This window comes from Ammospiza caudacuta, chromosome 6, assembly GCF_027887145.1.
Source record: "Ammospiza caudacuta isolate bAmmCau1 chromosome 6, bAmmCau1.pri, whole genome shotgun sequence".
Taxonomy (NCBI): domain Eukaryota; kingdom Metazoa; phylum Chordata; class Aves; order Passeriformes; family Passerellidae; genus Ammospiza; species Ammospiza caudacuta.
Genome location: NC_080598.1, coordinates 18,598,484 through 18,618,630, shown reverse-complemented (window position 1 = coordinate 18,618,630; position 20,147 = coordinate 18,598,484). Strand labels below are relative to the sequence as shown.

The 20,147-nt window shown below is 45.0% G+C and overlaps 1 protein-coding gene across 1 annotated transcript in view; it reads left to right on the top strand.

Moving 5' to 3' along the window:
* The window catches only part of SLC22A18 (solute carrier family 22 member 18), a 58,780-nt gene that overhangs the window by 25,602 nt on the left and 13,031 nt on the right, over positions 1-20,147 (top strand). The window contains exons 5-7 of the mRNA XM_058807402.1: positions 9,651-9,766; positions 10,231-10,341; positions 15,510-15,610. Of these exons, the coding sequence (XP_058663385.1) occupies positions 9,651-9,766; positions 10,231-10,341; positions 15,510-15,610 (328 nt within the window). The remainder of the gene's footprint in view (positions 1-9,650; positions 9,767-10,230; positions 10,342-15,509; positions 15,611-20,147) is intronic.

Sequence of the window (20,147 nt, the reverse complement as noted above, 5' to 3'; positions counted from 1 at the left end):
AGAGTCCTTGCTTTTGTGTGACACAAGGGTTGTTCTCAGGGATCACTGCAGCAGCATTGCTTGCAAAAGGGACTGGCAGAGGGAGAAGCTAGAGTGCCTTAGTGGGCTGATGCTGGGACACCTCCAAGATTGGCAAAATAGGTTGCTACCTGCAGCATCAGCCTATCTGCCCACAGTCCTGCTGTCTGCTTGCCAGAGTGCTGAGAAGGCACTCTGCAGAAAGCCAGAGCATCTGTTCTCTGTGTCTGCTTTTGGAAGGTGGGAGACGTCCTCTTGGAAGCAGCAGTCACTGTCTCACTCCTCAGTGCTAGTAAAAAAGGCAGTGGCTTGCCAGATCTCTCTCCATCCTTTCTTTGCCAAATCCTACCCCTTCCCCTGGCAGGAACTACCTGGACCCCACCCCTCATCCTTGGGCAGCAAAATTCAGCTCTGCCCACACACTGCTCTGAGCCAGCTGTGAGTGAGTGAGTGCATCATGAAGGGTGAGAGGTAACAGCTCCAGCCAGTGCCAAGCCTGCAGATCTTCCAAAGCCACTGCTGGGAGTCGAGACTTGACGTGCTGGAGTGCAGCTCAGGTTACTACAGCAAATCCTCAACAGTTTCCTGCCTAGCTGAGTCTTTTGGAGTCTGGAGCACTGTAACCTCATAAAAGCTGGAAAAAGCTTGAACTCATTCAGAGATTATTTCACACCACCTACAGCACTCTATGAAGTCAGACATGCTGTAACATATAATTAATGATGTGTTTGGTGGTGAGTCACTGAGTAGTCTAGCAAGCTCACCTTCAACCAGTCTGTGTGTGGGAGTCCTTACCCAGCAACACACCCAAACTGAGCATTTTAATAATTTACCACGTTCTGAGCTTGGAAGAGTAGTTTTTGTTCCTTAATTAGGTAATTTAAACAAAAATACTTAAAGGCTTTACTACCTGTTAGGGAACAAATCAACATGAAGCAGAGGGTAGGGGAGACCCCAAAATCTGTGCGTAATACTACTTTCTTTGAGGTATCCAAGAAAAAGGTTAAGAGATAGGTGACTGCATCTTTGTGTTATATTCAACAGTCACTTAATAAGGTACATGAACACTTCTTGGACTGAAATGTGGCATTACCCTTTCCCAGCTGCATGTCCTCCCAAACACAAAGTGAGAGTTGTGCTTATTCTTACTTATTCTCTGGAATGTGTTTTAGGGTTGCAGGAAAAACAGCAGCATTTTCCAGGGAATGAATGAGCAAATATGTGCCTATCTGGCTTGTGACATGGTGGTAGGAGACACAGGTTTGATTCCCAGTGTACAGAAGGAAATTGCACTTGCCTCTCAATGTGCTCTAGTGTCCTTATCCTTTCTGTGACAAAAATCATAGTAAGAATCCTAGTGAAGAGCAAGAGTCAGACAAACTTGCATAATACTTCTCTGATTACTTTTGCAGCCTCCAACTATTTTCAGCTCAGGGGATTTCCTGACACGAATGAGTGAATATGATTCGTGATGCTTTAGTAATCTTCAGTGCATCATTCTTCTAAGTGCTTATCTAATCTTGCCTTGTACCTGTCCAAACCTTTTGCTTCCACAACAACAGTAGCAACAAACTCCACAGACCATCATGTTGCAAGAAGAATTAGGCCTTTCTCTTTCTTTTGAATTAGTCTTTGACAGTTTCATTTGGTGCTTCCCAGTTTTTGTGGTGGAAATTACTATGTCAGTCACTTCCTAACTGCCTGCTCCAGAAATAAGCAGTTCAGAAAGCATAATTTCATGTGTGAATTTAGGACTTTAGCCTGCAAACATCTAATCAAACTTTAAATCTAATCTGTGTTATTACCCAATCCCTCAGCTCTGTGAGGGCCATATGCAATTCCCCACTGGCTGTTCTTTTCCCCAATACTCTTTTAGTTGTGTACTCTCAGGAAATTTTCTTACTTCACTGCTGTGCCAGATTGATCACAGGTTGAAGAGCACATGTCCCAGCCTCACCAGTGGGGTGCCTCTGATGTGAGCACTGACCACCAACACCTACTTTCTATCTCAGCCTGTCCCAGCTCATCCAACATTAGTTAGCACTGCTGGGATCACAGCCAGGTGTTGCAAGCCCCCATTCAGGGAGCACAGCTCATACCTGATCCTTGGCTAGACTTCTCCATTTCTAGGCATGCAGGGTGATGCTCTATAGAAGTGTGAGGCAAGCAATGCCTAAAACAACTAAAATCTTTTGGGGAATGCAGTTTATTCCCTCATTTGTTATAAATTCTTGTAGGTGTGCAGGTGTTCAGTGAACCGAGGTGCCAGTGGGACTGTTGATGCCGTGCAATAGGGAAAAGTAACAATCACACATACAAGCAAAGCTTTGAATGGGGAAAGTGCAGTATTTGGAAATATAGGGTGTTTTATCAGAGAAAAGTCACATGAGGCTAAACGATACTCGAAATTAGTGGCAGACTGTGGGCAAAGCAAGCAGGTCCACCCACATCTTATTGAAGGGTGACTGAGATCCCTCTTCTGGCAATCAGCCCAGTGCCGCTGTGCTGGATGGGGCAGCACAAGCCTGGCATGACTGCTCCAGCTGCCTGGGCATTAGCATCCTGCCACAGGGATCTCCAGCTGCCTGGGCATTAGCATCCTGCCACAGGGACCTCCAGCTGCCTGGGCATTAGCATCCTGCCACAGGGATCTCCAGCTGCCTGGGCATTAGCATCCTGCCACAGGGATCTCCAGCTGCCTGGGCATTAGCATCCTGCCACAGGGATCTCCTTCCCTCTCTGGCAGCAGGATCTGCTGGGGCTGGCTCCTTCCAGCTGTTTCTCATTGCTGGGATTTTCTCTGCAGCAGGCACTCAGTGGGGATAGATCACGTTCATGCTGCAGAGCTCCTGATGGACAGCCAGCCTTATCCATCCATACAAAACACTTTTTATCTGGGGAGCTCTGCCAAAAGAGGATTTTTCCCTGTGGAAGAAGCCCAATGCATTTTATTCAGTGCCCTGCATTGCCCTGGTGCTTTTTCTTCAAGGCTGAGTATCAAGAGCCACCTGCAGCCCTCCTTGTGCTGGGTCAGTGACACACACAGGAGTGAATGTCCCTTAAGAGAAGTTAATCCGCAGGTGGCTCCAGGGACTGGTGATGGCTGTGAAGTCCTGTTCCTAATGTCCCCAGCACATGGCAGCTCTGATGTACCCCTGTGGTTCCACTCCTGGCTCTTTGCCCTGCTAATGCACCAATCTTCATCACCCCTCCCTTGCCCAGTTCTGATGGAAAGAGCTCATGGAGACTGCCTATTCCCCTCGTCATATTTTTTTCCTTCCGCACCACATGAATTTTCCAGATGTGGCTGCCACTAGAAATAAGCAGTTGAATGAGCACTTGTCTGTGGGTGACTCATTCTCACCCTGTGAGGGGCTCTCTGCAGGGTGTGGATGTGAAGTCTCACTCCCCCTCTGGACACACTGCAGTGATGTCAAGCTCACCATAGCAAAAAAAAGCCTCCTGCTCTGCTCAAAGCAGTAGCAGCCAACTTCTGCTGCTCCTCATCTAAAGCATATGTGGCAAAAAGGACAACCTGGTAATGGTTTCCAGTTGAATCAGGAGGGTGAACTCCCCCCTTTTCCTGCTGAGGCATGGGAGGGGGTGGCTATCCACTCAAGTTTTGTGTTCTGTGTCAAGAGATGGGGAACACGCTTCTCTGTGTCTCTGTGTGATGTTTTTTCCATGAGGACAGGAGTAGGAGCTGCAGAAAGGAAGACTCAGGGTGTTTTGTTTTCCTCTCAAAGGCATGGATAATGTGATGGGTGGTCCTGCTCTGGTAGTGCTGCCTTGAAGTCTGCTGAGCATTGGGGTGTCTGAGTTTATGTGTGTTATTGTGTTGTTTCTTGCCCTGGGCTGTGGAAGCTGGACTAGCTCTGTACATTGGCATGAACATCCTAGGAAATGTGGGAAAATTCTATCAGCTCAATAAGTCTTTTTCTGGTTGAGGCTTTTGTGGGTTTGTTTGTTTAAGAAGGATTGGTGGAATTTTGTGCTTGGGTTGTTGGGTTTTTTTAGTTGTTTTTTTGGTTTGGTTTTTTTTTTTTTATATACTTAGGCAGAATCTCAACAATATAGACCAGACCACAATGGGTCAGAGAAGAAATGCATTCAGCAAGGCAGTAAAAGAGTTTCTTGAACAAAACCATCACTAATTTACAATAAGTTATGCAGTAATTTATGCATCACTAAGTTATTAGGACCACAGTGGTCACTGCTCACTTTTTTACAGACCTAAAGCTGGTTACCCGAGCCCATGGTTTGGTGTCGTGATTTCACCTGAACCTTTTTTTTCCACCTCAGTTTTTTGCTTCGCTTTTCTTTTTAACTCACCAGCTTTTTTCCACCTATATCTGCCCCTCCAAGGGTGTGAGGGGATAGTGTGGCCAAACTGCAATCAAAGAAATATTTTGAGAGTCCTCTCAGAGCTGTTTAAGGAATCTGGCCTGGCCATGAATGCCAGCTTTATGCAGCGCAGTTTTGAAGTAGGAGTGAGTCACTAAAAAACAATCTGTGCTGTCTCCACGTTCAACTTTGACTTTATTAAGAAAAAGAGAAAGAAAACAAACACAATCCCATTCACTGTGAAATACATATTGATCCTTTAATCCTTGGGGAATCATTGGGAGCTGCTTCCTCCTCGAAAGAATCAAAAGAATCGCTGCAGCGTTGACTCAAGGATAATTGTGCAATCACGGGTGTGTGTTCTGCTCCTGGGCTTTGCAGAGCAGGACTCTGTGGCTAGAATGCCAATGGGAGAGCCACTGATACCATCTTGTGGCACAGGCAGCCTCCCTTAGGTACCTGTCTCCATGGTGTGTCCCAGGCTTCTCAGGCACGAAATCAAAGATGGGAATTGCAGCTGAACAAGGACTGGAATTTTGGCTGGAGCCCAAAGCTGTGGCCCCTGTTGGTTTGCTGTAGCTGCCCTTGGTGGAGGCAGGAGGTTCAGGTGCCCAATCCCTGCTTGGCACTGCTGGGGATTGTGGCTGGCAGGCACCAGCTGGGATTCTGCTCAGGCTCCCTGTCTGTGAGCTGGAAATATGTCTGCAAATCCTGGCCAGGGGCCTCTCCTGCTGCTGGTCCACTGCCTGGTGCCTGCATGCTGCACATGCCTTTGTGGGACTGAATTTTCATGGAAGTTTTGCTGAAAGCACTGCTTCAAAGCTACTGTGAAATGCTCTGCACATGTATTTGTACCTATGTATGTACCTATACACACCCTCACATTCTTTTTTGGCCAGGCCCTGCTTTCCAAGAGCTGCATTTGCTCCTAAGTTTTTCAGATGCTGCATGTGTGCCACCTCTGACTTCAGGGGCAGGAGACAGGAGTTGGAAAGCCTCTGTGTTACTGCCTTGCTGTGTTACTGTCGTGTCTTGATTCAGAAACTGAACTCTGATTGCATTCCTTTGGCTCACACTAATTGACCCTGATGGCAGCAGGTTGTGAAGGATCATGGATTAGCTCCTCACTTTGCTGCCCTTGGGAGGTGAAGGTAGGGATTTACTTGCCAATAAATAGGAGGGGCAGGTTAAGTGTTAGATGGGAAGAAATGCAAGCCTCCTCCAGCTGGCTTTGGATCCTAGGATTTTTTTGAGGGTCAATCTGTTTTCCAGTACATTACTATTAATGGTTTCAACATCAATTCTGCTTTCCCACCAGCATTTAGGATGGAGTTTCCAGATGGGTAATGTTAGCTGCCAGCCACTCATCCCTTCTCCATGGCCACAGGCTACCAAACAAGCCTTGCACTGGGCCCCACCATGGGTCCTGTGACAAGTGGCCATCCCACTTTTTGAAACCCGTCAAAACTCTTTAAAAGAATGCTTTAAATACAACCACATTTTACTTATTGGCTTCAGGAAAGTGAAAAGGAGAGGCTGTTGTTAGGTTATTAAGCAGTGCTTGGCTGATGTTATGGGCTCCTGGCCTCCAGGTCCCTCTGCTCATGTTCTCTTCCTGCTTCTCTGAAACTTTTATGTCGGGACAAGCTGCAGCTAGTCATGTTGGCAAAAACTACTCCTCCTCGACCCTAGTTCCTCCTGGTGCTAGATTCAAGTGTTTGCTCCCTGCAGCCAAAGTGTTTGCATCTTCCTGAAAGCAGGAGACTGGGATACATCAGCAGGACAGGAAAATGCTCTTTATTCCTCTGCTTCATAGCAGGGCTGGAAAAAAAAATAGTGGCCAGCTGTGTTTTTAGCTGACAGCTGAAAGGGGCTTTGCTAGTAAAAGTCCCCAGGGAAGACCAGGAGGCTGCTGACAAAAGTCAGGAAGGGGCTCTCTCTACAGATTAAAAAGCAGAGGAATTATAAATAACATGCTGAAGTGCACAGATAAAGTTACCCAAGTTATCTTGGCCATAAAGCCCAGGACAGCAAAGGCCCTTAATCTCTCATTAATCAGCAAGAAGCTGGAAGAGGCCATACAATGAGCTCAGCTGCCAAAGCTGCTGTGCCCTTTTGCTCCATTTAATTTAATTGTATTAGTCCTGCCCGCAGCCTTTGTTCTTCTGCCCTGCTCAGGAAATCTGCTGCTGGTTTGGCAGGGCTCACCCTGGTTCCACATGGCTGGTTTGTGGACAGCCAGGAGGGAGGAGAGGGAGAGCAGCAAGGGGAAGAGGATGGGAAAAGGTCCCACGGGAGCAACCTGCTTGATGTACTTCATTTATCTTAATAGTGCCACTGCATCCCTTCCTGGTGAGGCTTCCTCCTGGTAAGCCAAACACAAAACTGAATGCAAAAGGACTCTGGCTGATATCAGCAGAGATGGGATGTTTAAATTTTAAAATAAAAAAAAAACCAGACGAGTGACCACGAGCCAGCTCTTGTTCAGCAGGTGCTACCAACCCAGCAAACCACCACCTCCCTTGGTTCCACCTCATCTCTCTTAAATGAGCCAGCAAACAAATGCAAAAGGTGGTTTCCAGGACACAGGTGAGTTTTGTCAAATTTCAGCATTTGTCCCTGCTGAAGGATGAGATAGGAGAGCACCTAACTGTAGGGTGTACTTTCCTCACCATTCCATCAAGGAATGACAGTGCTTAATGGAAAAAGATGGAGCACCAACAGAAAGATGTGCTTAGGAAAAGGGATTTTCAGATGACTTTGCTTCAGGCTTGTGTGGGAAACACAGTTTTGAGCTCCATATTTTACTGGATTTCTCTGATTTCAGCAAGCAGCCATGTAAAATTTCACAAATTTGTTATATCAAGCCCAAGTTTTCCCAAACATGTAAATTGTCAAGGTTCTCCTCTCCCTTTCACAGCAGTGAATTAACAGTCCTGTGCTTGCAGTGAAGTAAGCACAGGGCATTATTTGCTTATAGTTTTACAGAGTGATCCTTCTGTCATTGCTTACTGTAATTCTTCTTGGATATGAAGAGTAAAACATATTTACATTGGTATGTGGGATTCTGGACAACCTCAGGGAAAAGTAGGGCTGGAAAGGAAGTTCTTCTGGCTGATGAAAAATTTTGAGATGTGTTTTATATATCAGAATGAAAGCTTGAAATAGAGAAACTCCCAGAAAAAAAAAACCAACCAGACAACCAAAAAAAAAAAAAAAATTATCACACCCCACACACACATTTAGCCAGCTGCAACTATTATTTTGGTTATTTTATCCTTTTTATTTTCTTAGTAAATTTACTTTATGTTGCAATGCAAAGTAGAAATTCTGGATGTCTTGGATAAAAAATTTTTGTCCACAAATTTGATTTTAGTAGTTTGGGAACTGCTTGGCATATAATTTTAATTTAGCAAGTGGCAATCTACTGCACTAAAAATGAAAAGTAATGATCCAGTAAATGATTAATTTTGTGGTCTGAGTTAATTAGTGAAGCAGCTTGGTGGATGGAAGGCAGCAGGTCTAAATTACTGTGCTAAATCCTTTTGTAGAAAGATATTATCTGGCTTTGTTGTTTTAATAATAATTAATGAGAATTAAAATATTCAGCTGGGATTTCGCTGTTACTGTTAGTGGGAATATGTGTGCGTGTGTATAATATGTATATTTATATTTGTTCTCTGATGATTTTGTTACTTGTTTGCATCTCAATCCTTGACTGTCTTGCTCTGTGGCTTAAATAATACTCCAGAAATTATTCAGACTGCACCTTTGTCTAGCATGGAGGAAACTTGAGGCTTTTACAATTGGTGCTGCTGGTTATTTAATGAAAAACATGCACCATAGCCTGGCAAGGAAATCAGCAGTAAAAAAACAGGCAATAAGCAGTGTCTAATCAGCAGGATCACAGGGAGCATCAGCTGGGGGCTCACAGATCACTTTTACATCTTACATGTGGCAGCACAGGTTGCTGGCAATGCAGGGATGGCACACTCACCTCCAAGGCTGCAGGGATCTGCAAAACTTCAAAGCCTTCTCTGCTGAAATCCAGGCATTACTTTGCTGAAGTCCAAAAAGCTTAAATTTGGATGCCTCCAAGGCACCCTGGTGGTCACTTTGTCTTGTGCCCTACATGACATCAACGTTTGGTGCTTCTGCTGGGCATTTCCACCCCAAACCTGCTTGCTGTGGTTGGTTTCAAGCACAGGTTTTAGGAAACCCTACAACTAACTGGGTTCTCATGATGGGGGAGACTTTTAATGAGCTGGTTTAGTGGATAATTGCTCTCAGTGTTAAAACAAACTTATCTCTTTGTTTTCAGCTTGACTTCTCTCAGTTTCAGTCTTCCAGGCCTGGACTTTGCTCTACCGTGTTTGTTAACATTAAAGTCCCTTAGACTGTGGAATCTTCCCACATACCCTGAAACACTAGGAAGAGTAATTTCCTAATCTTCTCTTTTAAGAGGACAGTGATAACTGGGGACTAATTACTGGCTCTATTGACTTTTTAATGTTTGTGTTTTTTAGATAAGTTGTAATTGTTCCTTTTTATCATTGTACAACTATAGTTAAAAATTGCTGTTCACTGTGTCTACATCCAAGGATGTGGCCCCACTTCTGTTAAAGATTCAGTGTTTGGGGCTCTGAGAGATAGCTGAACTTGGTTTGGTCATTGATATTGGTTTGGTTTGTGGCACCTTTGGAGAAAAATAAGTGCATCAGTCAAAATGCTGTTTACCTTCTCAGAAGGTTTTTTAGTCGTGTTTTTATTTTTAATGCCTTCTTTTCAAATGGTATCATCTCCCTGGTGGGTTTAGTTCTGCTTGTAGGCCGTATTCTACATCCTTAATCATCCTGAGTACTTTCCTTAAGTTCATTTTATTTCACTGAGAAATTTCAAGGAGTGAGATAAGACTTAGATTAATGAATTTGGGGATTAGACAAGGATTAGGTGGATTCTAACAAGCAGATGCTGTGCTTTCTGTGGGAAGATTTCTAAGCTTCATTAAACCAAGAAAAGCTCTTTTCCCCTGACACTTAGAGATTCAAAAGCATTGTATTATACCCTTATAACCATCTTGATAAAAATTTCACCATCTTTTGGTGAAATTTCAAACTGTGGTCATCTCCAAACCCTCCATGAAAGGATGTGAGTTCTTTTAATGCCTTATGTAGTGTGACTTGAAAGGGAAACTGTTCCTCATCCAAATGCCCAAGCCTTTGCAGGATGGAAGTATAAACACCTTGTTGATGGTATTTATCCATTAGCTCTATTTTTTCTGTTTCCAGTGTTTATGTTCCTACATATGTTGGGCTGGTGGGAAGTCTCATCAACACCCTGATAGCAGTGCTTTGGATCCCTTCTCAGACTAAACCAAAGTCAGACCATCACAGGCCAGAGCACAGTGAGTATTTTGTGTTTCTGAAAAACAGTACATGAAAAAGGGCAGGGGATTGACATGCAGCAAGAACTGCTGAAGGACTTTGGAATTGATTTAAGGGCAAAAAGGCTCCAGCACTGAGATGCTGATGCTTCAATGTCGAAGCTGAGCTTATGGAAGAGGATTATTCCAAATATATTGATCACTCTTCCATGTAGAATTGCAGTCTTCCAGTCTCAGAAAAGGTGATTGTGGAGCTCCTGCTGGGGGTTAGTTTTGTCTGACAGGGGAGGAAACCCCACTGTCTCAGGATTCCTCTACATGCAGACCTGGCACCAGCTCCCAACCTCCTACCACCAGCACAAAGCTGGTGCAGCAGAGATGTGGGTTTTGGGTGGGTTTTTAACCTGAGCAGAGTCTCAGAGTTTGCTGCTTTCTACCCTTAGCCTGTATAATCAGAATATTAACCCATATGTCATCCTCTGCAGGCACATCACCGTCTGGCAGCTTGTTTAGCATCAGAGAAATCCTGCGTCTGATGAAGTTTCCGGGAGTGATGGAAGTTTTCATAGTCAAGGTGTTTGCTGGACTTCCCATAGGTAAATCTCACCCATTACCCATCATTGCTGATGCATTTAGAATAGGATGATGTAGGCCAGACTTGTCTCAAGTTTCTGAAAGCACATTGCTTTTGGTCACAGAGCAGTGAGGATTCACCTCCTAACTTGATGCTGGGTGCTTTCAGGTAGTCTCAGCTACACAGGGTCAAAAGCCTGGGACTTAAATGTCCAACACGTTACTTGTCACAAGCTGCATCTGGGAGTTTTGGCAAATCATTTAATCTCTCCATCTCCCTCACTGCAAATGTTTTTTCCTCTTGTCTGTCATTTCTCTTTGTGTTGTAAGCTCTTCAGAGCAGAAAAAAATTGGTTTTCCTCTGCCAGAAAAAACGAGGTCCTTCCTGATTTTACTTAGTGATTTTAAGGTGTATCCTAACCTTTTTCCCAGCAATTAAAAATTGCTGATGGATGAGAGGGCTGAGCTGCACACAGGGGACCCACAGCATGTGTCTTCCCTAGCACATTGATGGGGATGCTTGTTCATCTCTTCCTTATTTATTCTGCTGGTTGTGTCATGGTAGGAACTCACTGATCCTTCAATCCTTTCCCAAACCCATCTCTTTCCCTGCTTCCTCGGAGTCAGCTGCTGTCCTGGCAGGGTTCATATCCCTCTATTTGCCTGACTATGTATCCCTGGCCATAATTTAATAATCTTCAGTTTTGCCTACCCTCTAACTTCTTTCCCCACACACCTGACTAGAGACAAGCTGCAAGTCATCCTCATCAGTGATGTGGAAGGACAGGGTGATGTTCTCTGCCCTTCCACAGACAAAGCCTTCACAGCTCTTTTCCCATTCAACCCAAAAAGTCCAGTTTCTCTTGAGGATGATTTCAAGAACTGAGTTTTGTGCACATCATAACGTGTGTATCATGCATCTAAACAAACTAAGGCACTTCCCTTCCAAACAGGGATCCTAAGAAGGGACTTAAGGCACCCTTGCTTTTAGACTTTGTATCTTTTTCCAGTTCATTTTTGTCTGGAGAAGCCCTTGAAGTTTAAAGAACATGAAACATGATTTACAAATTAAATGCTAATTTGTAAACTGTAAATTCAGTTTACAGATGAAAGTGAATTTGGCTGTGGAATGTGGCTGAATCGGAAGGGGATGGCACTCCTGGGCTTGGTCAGGCTCATCTGTTATTTCTTGCTGTATCTCTGGGGGAATGAGTCCAGCTGGAGCTGGAATTAAAGGATTTCTGGGTTTTTTTCCCTTGCTGTGTGTAGCTGGTATGGGCTGAGATCAGTAATGCCAGTTGGTTCTACCCCTGACCCTGGAGACAGGATGCAGTCTCAAACCACTGCTGGCTTGACCTAACAGTGCAATTCTTTTGGTTCTTAATACAATAAACTTCTAAAACTGCACTCTAAAAAGTGTATAAAATGACAGCATTTCACAGAATGAGAATGTTTTACAAGGGTTTTCTTAGCTGATTCTGACTCATTTCTCATCTTAGAGTAGCATTCATTTCTCTGTTAAAAATGCCTGAGACTGCATCCATGTGAGCTTCCCACAGTAATTTCCTGTGTGCTTTCTCTTTTCCAAAGGCCAGGCAAAATGCACTTTGCTTTAGACATTCCTGCTGAAATGCAAATTCCTGCCTGTTACAGAATCCATTCTCCTTTCCCTGTGCAAAGCAAAAATACTCACTGACCAAAATAAACATCTCCTGCCCAAAGCTGCAAGGCAGTTTCTAGGCAAAGAGGATGGAGACAGTGAAGCTGGGATTTAAGGCAGGCACTGGGATTTCAGTCTGTCAGTATTTCTGTAAGGGTAGGAGAAGGTTCACTTGGGGCTATAGCACTCCCACTACAGTGAGGAGTAATTAAAATCATAGGAGTGATTAAAATCCTAGTGACTTCTCTTTGCAGGTCTCTCTTCACTTCAGGTCACTGACCAAACTGCTGGCAGCTGAAAGGGGATCTGGCCATCCCTAATTCTCTGCAGCTCACAGCTGGAGGCTGAGCTCCTCATGAGCTCATTTACCTTTCATCCCCAGGCTGCAACTGTATAATTAATTAGATTGCCCAAATTACAGACTGTTTTCTATTTACTTTGTAAACAGGTTTGTGATATACAGCAAAGAAAATCTTTTGTTCCTTATGGATCTCATTGTTGTCTAAAATTAGCTGGTTTGAGACCGAAAGAACCTCCCTGGGAGGGCTGCAGTGCTGGGAACCTCCTCCCTGTGTTGCATAAAAGCAGAGACATGGGCTCTGTGCCTCTTGCAGGAAAGGAGCTGCCAGGGATTGGGAGGCAGCAGAGAGCTCCAGCACAGCCAGTTATCTTCTCAGCTGACCTGGGAAAAGAGAGCCTCACTGCATTGGGGTAGATAGAGACAGAAAGAAAAACAAGGGAATAAAAATATCAAACATAACTCTCATTGACAAGAAATCACCAGGGCCTTGAAAATATTGATAAATAGCTGCTTGTATGAATCTTTGGCTGCCTAATCCCTTTGGAAAATCTGGTTTCAGCATGATTGCTTTAGCACCTGCATCCCATTTTTTCAAGGATTTTCTTCCACGTGTGGAGCAATGTTTTGCAGCGAGCCTTGGGGCTCTGCATCTCATCACATTTCCAGTCCAGTGTAGCAGGGCTGTGATGAGCTCCCAGAGGCTGTGCTTGCCTTCTCACACCATCTTGCTGTAGGGATTGCTAAACTGGCCCTCCAAAACTACAGGCTGCTTTCAGACATGGAACTTTTTTTTTTTTTAAATAGGGTTTGCACTCCTGATTTTCCTTGGTGCTTTTTGTCACTGTTACTGCATCTCACAAGCCATTTCCCTGCTTTCTGCTGCATGACCTTTGTTACTCATCCCACTGATGCTGGGTTTTCTAAGGAAAAAAAGTTGTTTTCACCCTTTTCATAGACCTTGAAAAAGGCATGTTTTCTGAGGGTATTTTATGCCATTTTCCTTTTTTTTTTTTCCCCCATGTTGAGCCTGTCAGCATGGACTGAGGCTTATCATTATTTATGTGCTGCACTCAGCTGACCTGCAGCCTACCCAGCTGGGAACCTGCTGAGATCTTTGTGAGAAATGTTTGTTCCAATGAACATAACATATTTTTTTAGTTCAATCTGAGGCTTGCCTTGTGGGTTTCATCAAGAAATGTGTTACCAGTGGGAGAGACCACCTTAGTTTCTGAGAGAAGAGGGGCAAGGGGGTCTCCCTCCTCCAGGCAGCTTTAAGGGACCCTGCAGGCACAGGGGGTGACACCCATCTGAAAATGAGACCTTTGCACCTCCAGGGATGCTGTGCAATGTGTAATTCTAATTTAAGAGCACAGCCTATTCCTCTGCTCAGAAAGAAGGCAGCTTGTTTGGAGGAGAAAGATCCAAATCTGTCTTAACTTGATGAGGGACTTCAAAGGGGAGAGGAGCTGTAGAAGCTGGAGCACAGTACCAGGAGGAGGCATCAGGTATGCAGGGAGGCCAAGCCCCTCCTAGGTGGTACCTGCAGAGGGGTGCAGGATTGAGGGCGAGCTCCTGCTTCCATCTCATCTTCCTACAAGTGAAACCAAGTGTGGTTTTTCTTTCATTTTGTCACATGTGCCTTTTATAAACATGTGCAACCCTGTTGCCTGATTTGGCTGTTGTGAGTAAATACTGGAATTTGCATGTTACCTTAAGCTGGCTTGAGCTGAGAGCAATTTCAAAGAAACTGGATAAGAATGGGGTGCTCTCCATGGAGGGGTGTGGTGAAGCCATAGATCTTCATGAGCCCCAGCTCCCAGACACCTTCTCCACACAGCTGGAGAGCAGAAAAGCAGGGCTCCCTTCCTGCCCCCATCCCTCTCTCCCAACCCCATGGAGCCAGCTGGGGTGCAGCTACTCTGTTAAAGGGGAGGACATGTCTCTGGTGGGGCTCAGGAAGGCTTTGTGGCAGGTCCTGGGATGGGAGGGCAGTGCTCCCTCCAGGCAAAGGCTTGGGGTGCCTGGAGGCAGCTCCTTGTTGCTGCAGGTGCTGCACTGGTTGGGCTGGGGTTGGGCTGCTGGATGCAGTGGAGTTGTTCTTGTTCCTTAGGAAGCGAATCCTTCCAGCAATCTGGAATGACCCTCTTCATCCTTCCAGGAAAAGCTGGCAAATCCTCCCCATGCCATGTCACTTTGCCAACCACCAGCTGTCTTCTCAGTCCTCACACATTGCCTCCTGCATTCTGGTTTTTGCAGGAAGGAGAGGAACAAGGCTCCCTTTTTACCCAGTCTTTATAACTCAGAGAGTCTTACAAGGAAAGGCAGGACTGCTGAAAGTCATCTGGTCTCTTCTCTCCCAGAAGGATCAGTGGTCTCTAACAGGCACATTGTGGGGTTCTTCACACGCAGAGAGCCCCAATTTCCTCCTGTCTTGGTCCATCTCAGGTGCACAAGACACTGTGGGAAGCAGCAGACTCTTACCCCACACCACACTTGAAGTGCAGTGTTTTGACATATTTTTAATTTCATGGCTCTCTCTGTGAGGCTGGGAGCATGTGCAAGCACGCCTGTGTTTGTGTATGTTTGGCAGTGGGGAAAACACACACTATTGTATTTTCATTTGAGATTGAGTGGATGTTCTCTGTTACACTTTGCAGAAATTGCCTCAATTGCAAAGCAGACCTGGTCTGTGCTCTTTCTGCCCATACTTTCCTGACTGCTTGTGTTGACATTGCTATCATTGTCCTCACAAGAGATTTTCCACATGCCCCAGACATCGTTGCTGAGGTGTGCAGTGAAGCCACTGCATTTTGGCTGATGTCACTGGGCTGCTCCCCACACTGAATATCTTAAGTCAGGCAAAAGGGGTGAGGAATCCAATCAGATTATTTTTATGGTTACAGTCTTGTCTGAACAAATGTTTTCTTGCTGTCTTAATGGTTAGCCTGGCTTCAGTGATACAAATATTTACCAGTTTATAATTAACAGCTGAAACTACAGCCTACATAGTCACATTACTTAAAGATGAAAGTAAGGGGGATAAAAAAGTTAACATTTAAAGATTAAATTACTACAATTACTTTGAATAGGATTATGTTCATGTTTATACCCAGTGCTGGAAAACCCAGGGAGAGCTACTGACTTGGACTGGCGGTGATTGGGAGCAGGGTTTGGCTATTACATGCACTGCAAGTGTATTGATGTACTCTTTGCATTAACCCTCCCTCCAGGTTTGTTCATGATTATGTTTTCCATCATCTCTATGGATTTCTTTGGCTTGGAAGCAGTGGAGTCTGGATATCTGATGTCATATTTTGGTGTCCTTCAAATGGTAAGTGAAGTGCAAGTCCCCCTCTTGGACAGATTAGCTTGCAGCACTGCTACCTAATTCACTACCTTCTGGACACATGCTCTTCCAAATCCAGGTGCATTATTGACAGGCAAATCCTAGCTCTGCCATATGGCATTTAGCCTCAAAAAGAGAAGTGACTCCAATTTATTCTGTTCCTTGGAATGGGAAGAAATTGAAGCAAGGAGTGTCCTGAAAGCTTTCTTCCCCTTGTCCCTCTCTGTGGATCTTTAAGCTGTGGAGCTAAAATTTCCTTGGACTGATATGTCCTGGGTTTTGTAACAAAACTTACATTGAAGCTGAAGTGCCTTGGCTGAGGTTTTTCCTGGTGCAGGTTAGTTGATTTGCATTTATATAGTAGCACCCTGTATAGTCAGGAAAGCAGACAACCTTACTGGTGTTTTCACTGAAGATCCCTTCAGTGTAGAAGAACTTGTTTCTGCTGCATGGAAACAAGCACAGCAAGCTTGTGATTCCCAAAAAAGAAAAAAAAAAAGAAAAAAAAAAAAAAACACAAAAAAACAAAACAACACCAAAGCACAGAAAGCAGAAAGGTGGGTGACAAAGCATGGTTAGGAGGCTACCAAAATGGGTAAAAGGGAAAAGTCAGCTGAATTAGGCAGTACTAAGGGGTCAAAAATGTGCAGTGTTGTATTATAGCAGAGTGTTCCTTTTGGAGGAAGAGGCTTAATAATTTTGTAGAAGGAGCAGCAGATGGTTATAACCAAGCCCCAAGGTAGGAATGCAAGTTAAGCAATATCCTGAAGGAGAGTGGTCTTGTTATTAAATCCTCTTCATTTCATGGGTATTGCCACAGAGTTCCTGTGAGAGCTTCTCATTTGGGGAATGGCAGCTCAGGCTGCTTCCTTTGTGATTTGGATTTGGCATGGTGTTGTCAGTCACTTGGGCTCTGGCCTGCTCTCACCAGATCTGGGCATCTTGGTAGAGCAGCAGCCAGGCATAGCTGTACATCAGCAGCTGGATTCTGCAGTGTAAATTGGAGCTGAGCAGATGGTGCCTTTGCCATGTCCCTCCTGTGAGGGTGGCTTTGGAATAGCTGTCTCTTGGTCCTGTGAACATCCCCAACCTGCTGAATGCAGTCCCATTCAGCCTCTTTGGGAAGAAGACCAGTTTGCCAGTGCACAAGCAAGCTTCTGACCCACACTCCACTGCTTTCAGAGGCTTTCCCTATGTTAGCCTTGTATGCTGCCTCCTAGACCAGGATCTGCAGGAATCACTCAGGTTTTAGAGGGGCCAAGTCACTGTCCCAAATCTTCTTCCCCTTCTGAATGCAGGAGGAATCCCCAGAGCTGGGCTTTTAACTTTAGACATGTCACTTAAACCCCTGTTACACAGGCAGAAATCAGATGTGGAGCTGCAGCATGGCTGTGGTGTGCTTGTTGGAGTGGGTAAGGTGGGCAGCAATGGCTCTTGTAAGGAGTGGCTTTGTGTGGCTAGATGGAGCCTGCACTCTGCTGCTAGGCCCAGGATATCTGTCTTGAGGACACTGCTGTTATGTCTGGAATAACTATGTGCCTTCAGTGCCATTGTTCCCCTGGTTAGTTTGGTTGAAACTGCCGCAGATAAGGTCACCTCCTCTGCCCTGCTGGGCCACCCCACACAGAGACACAGCCCTGGAAGATATGGGAATTACAGCATACTCTGCTTCCTCATGGATGGTCAGGTGCCAGGCTAACCAGGGACCTGACCCTTCCCAGAGTCACAGAGTTTCATCCCACAGAGGCCAATCACTCCTATTGCCACAATCCAACCCAGCAGGGCCCTGCAGGCTCAGGTGCAGCATCTGCTCTGCTGGGGAGTCTTTGCCTTGGGACGTTTGGCACAGAAACTGGCTTTTATCAGCCAGGCAGTTTTCTTTCATACATCCATGCAGTTTCTATCCATATTGCTAAGACCATCCTACAGTGGCAGTTCCAAACTCTACTCTGGTTTATGCAGGACAAGATCCTCAACTGGACCAGACTGAACCCTCACTCTCTGGCTTTTAAATTATTGTAAAACATTAGAATTCATGTCTTTACTTTCAGGTATCTGTCTAGAACCACCCAAAGAGATCTCTTGGGGGTGGTGTCTGGGTTAGTGTTTCATGGCTGCTTTCTGTTTGGGTTGCAGGGAATAGAGGTGTGCTGGCTCTGTCCTGCTGAGCCCCAGAGCTGCTTGTGTTGCCCAAGCTGGCATTTCAGATGCATTTGTTTCTGCTGTACAGTGAATTGATACTGCTGAGATACAAATGCAGATTAGGGTGCAAGTGAATTCCACCAATCTGGATAGGTGAATGATGATTAATATCTGCTGACTGGCTTCCCCATTTCACTTGAGTAAATGACAGCTTTATTCATGAGGAATACAGTGTAATTTTCAGTCAATTTCATCAGCCAGATACTCAGCTTTGATTTTTTTTTACTCTTTAGTTTGCCTTGCTGTAAATCATTGTGAGGATTTTCCCATCCCATTGAACTTGCCCTGAGCCCTTCTGTTAGAGGAAACCTGTCCCCCATGGTTGCATCTCTTCCTGGACTTGAAAAAGATAGTGTTTAAGGACTTTTATAGCTGGAAGGGAACATTAAAGAAATTAGGGTGGAAATTATTTCTTTGTGTTATTGTAGTTTCTATTTTTTTAAATTAAATATTCTCAAAGCTTACATATTCCTCTTACAGAAGGCAATGTTGCAGCTCCCTTTCCCAGCCTGATCAGCAATCCCAGGATGACTCAAATAGTGATGGTGTCTTCCTGCCTTCCTCTCCCACCCCAAGGATATTATGCTCCAATTGCTTAATCTAGTTTTTCAGCTTCCCAACCTCATTTGACCTGCTGTGGTGAGAAGTGGCCAATGCACTGTAAGAATCTGTTTCTCCTCATTCCTCTCATTCAAGACAGCTGCCGAGTACCTACAGAGGAGATTTTGAGAGGCTTTGAGCCAGTCCACCTAATTTTAAGTAGGCAACTCAAATTCTTTTTCATTGTTATACCAAACAGCTCTTTGCATGGGGAATCAGCACAGAGACATAGACCCTCAAGGAGGTGAGGTGTTTGCTCTCTTTGCAGATGGAGGATGTTAGTTTAGACACCACCAATTCAGGCATCACTGAGGGATCCCATCCAGAGCTCCTCAGGCTCACCTCATCCTGTGGTGAGCATCATCCAGCAGCAGGGGACATGGGAAAGTGTGGGCAGGGTGAAGTGCAGTGGGGGTGGGAAGGGGGCTTGTGTCTGGGTCAGGACACAGCCAGGAAGGTCAGCAAAGGGGGGTGGGAAGGCAGTGAGACAGCACTGAGACAAGAAATGTCTGATGGGGAAACAGAGCTGTGGCTTAGAAAATGGAATATGACTGAGGCTGGAATGGACTGATGGGGAAATGAAAGTAGCACATGGGGGTGATTCAAGCAATCCAGGTATCTGCAGTGATTCTTGAAGTAGCCTGAAAGTGTCGGGCTGTCTGATGAGCTGGGACTGTGCCAGGTGAAGAGAAGTCGTGTGGGAGATGATAACGAAATGAGGAGAGGAGGGCAGACAGCAGGAGAGCTGCCTCTGCACCAGCTGCCTCTGCACCACTGCAGAGATTCCCTTGCTCATGATGTGCTGGAAGCATCTTTATCTGATCACTGGTAGGTCTCCAGGCAAGAGTTATGAGAGCCCGTCAGGGACACAATCCCTCTGTCCTCCAGGGCTGGGCTTCCAGAGCCCTCTCATCTGAGCAGCCATGCAAATAAGATTTCCCTCAGAGTGAATGCCTGGCAGTGTGAAATGCCATTCCATCTCCCTCCAGAGAATAATTAATTTCATAATGGTTTAAAATAATTTCATTTTGAGTAATGGGCAGAAATGAACCTAGACTCTTTTTTTTTTTTTTTTTTAGTTTGAAGTGTGATGATAGCATGAACACCTTCCAGGTGTAGTATGTGGCTTGGAAAATGCTGCTGGAGGATTAAGCAAGTGAAATACCTGGAGTCCCCAGTTGATATCTGAAGTCACATCTGATGCTTAGATTTCAAACCATGGGAGGGGGTGGGTGAAACTTCCCTTTAAGAACTTTTTCTCTAAAAAAACCAACCCAAAGCAAAATGCACCAAACAAAACTCTGGGTGGGACAAAGGGGTAGATATTTATAACCCTGAGGATCAAGAAATCATAAGACATCTGTTCTATTTACTGCATTTAAATTTGTATTGTTATACAAACTCCACCTCTAGCTGTGCAGCTTCTGGAGGGACAAGTTGGTACGGAGTGATCCTGAAAAGATGAGAGAGATTCCTGGAGGAGAGATTTACATTGCGTATCATCTTATCACCAGTCTGTCCCTCTCGCTTTTTTTTTTCTCCCTACACAGCAAAAGAGATGATTAAAGAGCCAGGGATTTAATTACAGCCAGGTATGCCTGGGGGGAAAACCCACTTAGTGAAAGGACCTTGCAACAACAAACAGAAAGTTCTCCAGTTTCCTCGCTTTGAAGGATTTATATCTGTGCAAGGGGGTGGGTTGGAGGGGGAAAGAAAGTGA